Source organism: Gadus morhua, chromosome 20 (assembly GCF_902167405.1).
Source record: "Gadus morhua chromosome 20, gadMor3.0, whole genome shotgun sequence".
In the NCBI taxonomy this organism is placed as follows: domain Eukaryota; kingdom Metazoa; phylum Chordata; class Actinopteri; order Gadiformes; family Gadidae; genus Gadus; species Gadus morhua.
Genome location: NC_044067.1, coordinates 14691150 through 14699156, shown reverse-complemented (window position 1 = coordinate 14699156; position 8007 = coordinate 14691150). Strand labels below are relative to the sequence as shown.

The 8007-nt window shown below is 40.3% G+C and overlaps 2 protein-coding genes across 5 annotated transcripts; one reads left to right on the top strand and one right to left on the bottom strand.

The window, feature by feature from the left end:
* The first annotated feature begins 1137 nt into the window (after nt 1–1137).
* Nucleotides 1138–2414, top strand: coa5 (cytochrome C oxidase assembly factor 5). The gene is made up of 3 exons (XM_030343211.1): nt 1138–1380; nt 1458–1541; nt 1802–2414. The coding sequence occupies exons 1-3, from the start codon at nt 1279–1281 to the stop codon at nt 1841–1843; spliced, it is 228 nt and encodes a 75-aa protein (XP_030199071.1). The 5' UTR covers nt 1138–1278; the 3' UTR covers nt 1844–2414.
* A 1488-nt stretch (nt 2415–3902) lies between these two features.
* Nucleotides 3903–7894, bottom strand: si:dkey-4e7.3 (nuc_hydro_CeIAG domain-containing protein). 4 transcript variants are annotated; one of them, XM_030343202.1, is made up of 8 exons: nt 7718–7882; nt 7448–7591; nt 7206–7273; nt 6941–7128; nt 5545–5724; nt 5257–5368; nt 5030–5166; nt 3903–4613 (listed from the first exon to the last, which is right to left on the bottom strand). In XM_030343202.1, exons 1-8 carry the CDS (start codon nt 7726–7728, stop codon nt 4266–4268), a joined length of 1188 nt encoding a protein of 395 aa, XP_030199062.1. In that variant the 5' UTR covers nt 7729–7882; the 3' UTR covers nt 3903–4265. The 4 variants fall into 4 exon arrangements, with proteins under 4 accessions (XP_030199062.1, XP_030199063.1, XP_030199064.1 ...); XM_030343203.1 differs by lacking the exon at nt 7448–7591 and having other exon boundaries at nt 7718–7894; XM_030343204.1 differs by lacking the exon at nt 7448–7591 and having other exon boundaries at nt 7846–7868.
* Between the last annotated feature and the right edge of the window lie 113 nt (nt 7895–8007).

Genomic DNA, 8007 nt, shown 5'->3' with positions numbered 1-8007 from the left:
ATTTCAATAATTTTTCATCTTCTTTTACTAATCGCTTGACAGTAGAATCATGGTCGTGTGTATACGAATATTTATGGTTTCCGCAGGGGATAAGTGAAAGTGCCTTTGGCCTGAGCATTTTCCCCAAAGGACAATTTGGAACAGATTATTATACTTACCATTCATGCTCGCTTCAACATTTATTCATCACTTTTGTACTGGACTCATTTCGTTGTGAGATTGGGCCTCTCCATCCCGCTCACCACCCCGGGTCAAAGCAACCCCACCGTCCCCTCTGTCTCCACATCAGAAGTGGCCTCATCTTCTCCTTGCCACGAACGCATTGTTTGTTGCTCGAGCATTGGACGAAGAGGACGACCCACTCAGAGGTAGAAGAGATGGCTTGGAGGAGGAAGACACTTTCCGAACAATCCCCACACATTGATCTGTGATCCCAGTCCCCCGTCAGAGACTGAATGCACACAAAGGAGGAAGGATTTTCTGTGCTATGTTTAATGGGCCCCCTTTTGATCAAAGGACAATAAGAGAAATATACTGTCCCACGAGGACATGCTGACTCCTCCCCATCAGTTCATGTGCCTTCATCGTGTGTGTGTGTGTGTGTGTGTGTGTGTGTGTGTGTGTGTGTGTGTGTGTGTGTGTGTGTGTGTGTGTGTGTGTGTGTGTGTGTGTGTGTGTGTGTGTGTGTGTGTGTGTGTGTGTGTGTGTGTGTGTGTGTGTCTGTGTCTCAATGGTTTGGACATGAATTGTCATGTACATCTTTGAAATAAAGGAAAATAGTTGATACAATCACAGACATTCATGTGATCCTTTGTTTTTTTACTAACATAATTTTAAGACTTCTGTGAAACAGCAAGATGACTAAATGAATTGGAAGGGATAGTAGGCCTACATAGACATTAATCGATTTGTAGATGCAGGATATGTATTGCTTTAAACATCCCTATCATCAGTGGTCACGTAGCGATTCAAATTGACATCAGTATTAAAATTAGCAAAATATATTTTAACTTTGATTTACCAAATGAAAACGTAGGAGGTTCACTTGGCGGATTCTATCACCAGGTCAAAATATATGGCTAAACGATCGTAATAAAGGCCAATAGTTGGCGCTGTTGCAATATGTTGTGGTCTCGGCACACTTGAAATGAACGAGGAAGAAAATGAACTATGGCGGAATCCATGAGTGTACTACGTTTGTGACACCTGCCAACTGATAGATAACATAATACGCCTGGAAAGATTACCATTGATAAGTCTCTATGAGGAATAAACAACATGCCGCAGTACTACGAGGATAAAGAAGAGGACCTTAGGGCGTGTGCTGGTGTAAGAGAAGACTTCAAGGCATGTCTCCTTCAACACGACTGTGTCGTAAAGGTTTGTGGATGTCTTCGACATTTATTTACACTACTTGAGGCAAACCTAAGCCTTAATTACCATTTACCATTTTGCAGGAAGGGAAATTGCCAAGCGAATGCTTGAAAGAAGGCCATTGCAAAGCCTTGCAGACTTCCTTCTTTGAGTGCAAGAGGTCAATGGTAAGTATCTCTTATATTAGGTCAGTAAAGCAGAGCAATGACATGTCATGTAAAGGATTACTTCCTGGCACTGCGAAACAATCTCAAAATACTGAGTTTATTTTTTTTAAGTGTTTTGAGATCACAATACAGGATCTGAAATCCCTTTATTATTAAAGGGAGATTAATTAATGAGCAGAGCCAAAGGCCTTTTATATATTTTCTACTTGTTCGAAGCATTTATTTGAGAACTAACAACAAATGCCTCTTGTCATCATCAGCTAGACCCAAGGTCGCGATTCCGTGGAAGAAAGGGATATTGACTCATCCCTCTAAGGACTGTTTTTCTTCAGTAGCGATCATGTCACACAATTGGGTGAATATTGGATGACCCTTGTAAATATGGATGCCAAGTTCAACATGGAACCAGGCCTCGGCTGGGACGTGGTCGACCGGAATAACTACACGTCATAACCTAATAAAACGATGACAACGGCGTAGCATTCAAGAATAATGCTACAGAAATCAATGTACACCTGATGTTAATGTTTTATTTTATTATAATTATATGTGTGGTATGGAAAATAAATTTGAACATTTGACATTTGTTACACATTCGATTGGGCTGCTGTCATACATGATACATTATAGTAAAGATAGGCTTCAGTCAAACAAGTACAATGGCAATGTGCAATTAGTGGTCCATTGTATTCAAACTATTGCTGTCAATCATTATTTTTTTCATTAATTAATATGGCAGTAAATCTGTGCCATCGGATTTTGAAAATAAAAAGCCATTGAATTCTAAGGACTGAATATTCATGCATTGATATAACGTATCTGGATTTTTTTGTCAAATCCTTTTCAGCTATATTTTTCAATGTTAAAAAAAAATAAAAATAAAATAATCAACGTTAAAAAATTAAACTTAAATATTTGCAACGTGCCCAAGTCAGCTGCACAATTCAGCGTTAACGTCGGGGGACCCAAGGAAGAGCAATCGATCCTAGATACGCCCTATCCATTGTATCGGTCTGTAAAATGCTAATAAAATGTATTTATGAAGGACATTTAATAACAAGGGGGGGGGGGGGGGGGGATCTTATGTTTAATCAACAATAGCCTACATGAACACAGGATAAAGAAGAAAACGGAAGAATAAAGAAAAACAATGTACAACTAGCTAATGCATTTCCTGCAGAAAATACGGTGAGTGCTGTAATGCGAAGTGAGGTTGAAAATATGTTTTAATGCGTATGTTTTTAATACCCATTAATGTAATAACTTTATCTGAATAATTGTTTGGTGTTGTTTATAATGATTTACTCCTTTTAGATTATCATTGTTAACTGAATTGTGATTTGTATCTTGTGTATTGTTATGTTTTGTGTCTTTATGTGTGGACCCCAGGAAGACTATCTCGTCCCACCTTGGTGATAGCTAATGAGGATCCTTTTAAACAATAAACTATTTCAAAGACTAATTTGTTCTGTGGTAATTAAATTTGGCTTCACAGGTAGAGAAGATGAACGTGTCATCTGACTTACTAGTCAAATACACTCCTATAAAAAGTCTCTGATCCTCTGACCTGCACTTACTGGCTGTTCCCAAAACTAAACACAAATGTAGAGGAAATGGGGAGTTTGCTGCTGTTGCCCCTAAACTATGGAACAGCTTGCCACTGCATATTCAATTGTCCCCCTCTGTAGCTATTTTTTAAATCAAAGCTTAAAACTAGAGCTGTCAAGCGATTAAAATATTTAATCGTGATTATTCGCATTAATGTCATAGTTAACTCACGATTAATCGCAATTAATCGCAAATTATTTTTCTATGCTAAATATCCCTTGATTTTTTTGTCCCATAATTCTTCTCATTTTAATTCTCTTATCAACATGGTGAAGTGCATCGGCTTGCCTTGTGCAAATGATTTTTTATTGATAACATTGGCATATACTGATCAAAACAGGACGATACAAAAAAAGAGCCTATAGTGTAATTAAACGACTGCTTTGAACAAATGTCATTTGAACATAGCAGTCAAGAAGAAGTACTGCTTCTTTGTTTTGAGCCAAAGAAAAAAAAAAAAAAAAATGTTTTTCTTTTTATAAATATAATAATTGCGTTAATCGCGCGATACAAAAATGTAACGCCGTTAAAATTGGTTTGCGTTAACGCCGTTAATAACGCGTTTAACTGACAGCTCTACAGTTAAAACTCATCTCTATTCTATTGCCTTTAATTCAATATAACCTTTCTTTTACCTCATCTTTATCAATTTTTTTTGTCTTTTGTACATTGATTTATGATGATAATGTTGGCTAGATATAGCCGCAATGCTAGCCAACATCATTATTACGGTCATTATTATTATTATTACTATTGTTAATGTTATTATCGTCATCTCAAATGTATGATTATTACTGTTTTATTCTTGTTTGTTTTATCTTTGTTTTTTTTGTTTTTTTAGCACTTTGGTCAACTGTTGTTTTTTAAATGTGCTTTACAAATAAGTTGACATTACATTTACATTACATTATTAATTTTGAAATGAATACAAAGATTAACATTTACATTTTGACAGCACTATTTCAAATATTTAAATGTTTAACAGATATTTGCACAGAAAGTAAAAGACAATTTCCAGTGAATTATCTCGATTAACAAAATTTGTCTTCAGGTTAACTTCCATTAGGCACCGTCCGGTCAGGACAAAAGGAGGTAGTACATAAAAAGCTGAATGACTTATTTCAATGAGTCCATCATCAACTCCATGAACCTGTCCAGGTTTATCTTCTTCATCACCTTGACCTTGTGGGTTTTCTTCAGAATGTCTATTGTGTCCATCACCATCATCCCCCTGGTGTGTGTGCCCGTTAGCTCCACAGTCAAGGGGTAGAGGTCGTTCTCCAGGATGATGTTTTCGTCGATGGCAGCGGCCATTGCGTAGGAGTCGCACGAGACCAGGCCGGTACCGGCCACAAACTCATTCTTCAGGCGCTCGCTCTCTGACGCTTTCATGCTGTAGGCAAAGATCTGCCTCATGAAGCGGGCCTTCTCAGAGTCTTGGGACAGCCAAGTGTCGCAAAATTCCTGTGGCACAGTGAAGGAGACAATTTAAACACACCAAAGAAGATTATATCTGCAACCCTTCTCCATTATTGCGACTGAAAGTTGATTTCAACTCCAAATGAAAAAGAGGGATTACAATACAGTGAACAATAGCCAATCGTAAACCAACTATCCATTATAATGTCTTTGTTCTCCATGTTACTCTCTTTTTCACTAAATATGCATATTGGGCATGAGAATTTCAGTGCAATTTAATAAAGTAAAGTATTGATAGGCACCGTGTGGAGAGGTTGCTGTGTGTGTGTGTGTGTGTGTGTGTGTGTGTGTGTGTGTGTGTGTGTGTGTGTGTGTGTGTGTGTGTGTGTGTGTGTGTGTGTGTGTGTGTGTGTGTGTGTGTGTGTGTGTGTGTGTGTGTGTGTGTTGCAGGGAAGTGTTACCCAGCTCAGTTTGCTGTGGCAGGTGAACTCCCAGCAGGCAATGGTAGTTGGACACAGGTACTCGTTCAGCACAATGAAGGCAGCTTCTGGATCAGCTACAAAGTTAAACTCTGCACACACAGTAGTGTTTCCTCGAGCTGAAAGCCAGGGAGAATATGCATGAAAAACCCAGCGAGGGACAAATTGAGATGGATACGAGAGGGAGAGAGTGAGGGACGTCTGCTCACATTCTGTGTTGCCTCCCATAATGAAGAGGCCCTCGAGTTTGCTCGGGAAGGATGGATCCAGCCTCACAGCAAGAGCCAGGTTGGTGAGTGGTGCTGTGGCAACCAGAGAAATCTGGGACACCAAAAACACTAGTCACAGTGCTGACAATAACATCTGCTTACTATAACATTGTAAATAACCATGTTCGCGTATCCATCCACATACACACCCATGCCTCGAAAGCAGGTTCACACACACACACACACACACACACACACACACACACACACACACACACACACACACACCTTTCCGGGGTACTTGTCAACCAGTCGGATCATTGCAGACACCGCTCCTTCCTTCTGGATCAGGTCCAGACCAGGAGCGTCAGGGTCCGGGACATCTCCCAGCCCATCCAGGCCATGGAAGTGGCCAGCGTTGATGCCCTTCCCAAGGATGGGCTTATCGGCCCCTTTGAATACTGGAATCTTTGGCAAAAAAATGTATTAATCAGCATTAACACCAGGAACAAAAGGCCAAAGTGAGCGGCTTGAAAGCAATGCCAATTCATCATCAAATTAATTTAACACACCCAACTCAACAATAATGTTGGAGCTTGTTTAGCCTACATCAGTGGTTCTGATTCAACATTATGATTGCTGAAACAGTGATTAAACATTAGGGGTGCAACGGATCCCAAAACTCACGGTCTGGATCGTGAGTTTTTGAGCCACGGGTCGGATGATTTTCGGATCAACAACAACAAAAAACCCGCTGAAGCTTCGGCGGCAGTCCAGCACCTACGGCGATGTTCTCCGGGAGCTGAACTGCCGCCGAAGCTTTCCGGCTGGTGTACTCCGGGAGCTGAACTGCCGCCGAAGCTGGCAGGTCCGGCAGGTCAAAGCTAAAGTTCCTGTCCCCCAATTCTCCCTTCTCAACCATGGCCGAGATATCCCCCACTACGAGTCTTTACTTGTTGGTAGTACCAGAGACGTCAGACAAAGTCTTTATGATTCATAATATCACCCGAGGCGCACATAGCTTTTGGCCGTGATATTAGAAATAATATTATATAAATACCCATATATAATAATATTATTATATTATATTGAGCTCCAGAAGTCCGCAAACTGCAACAATCCCTTCTCCTCCATGCTGTGGTTCAGTCTGACAGCTCATCGGTCAATGGGCAGTAGCCAATTGGTCAATGGGCAGCAGCCCATTTGCATTAAAGATACAAACACCAGAAACAGCGCATTCTGAAGGGACTAGAGGGGAATAGAGGTAGGCAAGATATTTTTTTCTTAAAAGCTATTTCCAACAAACAGCTTCAAAAACATAATTTCTGGAACTCACATACTGTTTAATTGTAGTGAAAACACCATAATATGTCTCCTTTAAGGACAGGTTTGTGAATGCCCATAGCTAAAAATTAATGCAAGTTGATGGTAACCGAACAACCAAACATTTTTCAGAGCAACATGCTTGTGTGTTAGAAACCATCTTTGTGTTAAACTTGAGTCCATTTCCCCATCTTTAAAACCTTGTGATCTGTCACAATGTAGCAAGCAGCTGACTCAGGCCAAATCAAGGTGCATTCATGACTAAACGCACCTTGAAACATTACATTTTCTGTTGTGCCTGGTGGACCAGTCATCAGAACTTGAAAGGACAGGGTTGTTGATGGTGCAGTAGACAGTATACCTCCAGTTTGCCGCAGGCCTTCAGGACTCGCAGGGTGTTTTTACACACATTTTCCACGTTGGTGTTTCCATGGACACAAGTGATGCCCAGCACCTTAACGTTGGGAGCCGCTAGCGCTAGCATGATGGCTTGAGCATCATCCACCCCGCAGTCCACGTCGATGAGAAGCTTCTTTCTCATGATGAATCCTGGACACAGTCACAACATATTGGTTTACCACAAGCAGAACATTGCACAAGATTAAATCAATTATTAACGAACAGACCTGTTGACAGCGAAGGAGGCGTTTGTAGCAAACGTCTTGCAACAAACGGGAAATAGCGTCTTTTAAACCTGGATAAGATGGAGACCAAGCAATTAAAAAGTTCAATGTTATTACAAAACTTTGCTCCAGGTTAGAGCTAAGGTTGTTTCAATAAGTTATGGAAGAAAACAGAGGGTGGTGAATGGAATCGACCGATTTGTGAATTCATGACTGTATGCTATTGATCAAAAGATAATTCGTACTCCATAGCTCGTTGCCTTGCCTTGCCTTGTATTTTTCCACAACCCTGGTTCTGTCTCTCAATCATCGTTAAATCAGCCAAAAACATTGCATTGATTTGCGTTTGGACGTTGTCACGTACGCAGTATATCCGAGAGGGAGATATACTGCTTATGGAACGGTAAAAAATAAAATGTCCAAAATGAAACAGAAATCACCGTTATATGAAAAAGATGCAGTTACAAATTTGTACCAATCAAATATATGGCATGAGTGAGTCGAGGTTCACTTACTTCAACAACATGCATGACAAGTTGAACCACCTTCTAAACCTATTCTAGTCACTAACTTTTAGTTAATAACTACGTATTCTAACAGTTATTGACACAGGTGAAAAACTATTTATTCTCTGATAGCCCACCCAGTCATTTCCGGCCGCCATATGTTCTTCTTCGTCTTCTAAGTATCCGGCAGTTTAGACCCTGTTTAGCGTATTACTGCCCTCCACAGGTCCGATGTTGAACTCGATTTTTACATACAGTCCTGTATTGTGCAGGAATTGCAAAATTGCCTTGGAGATCAA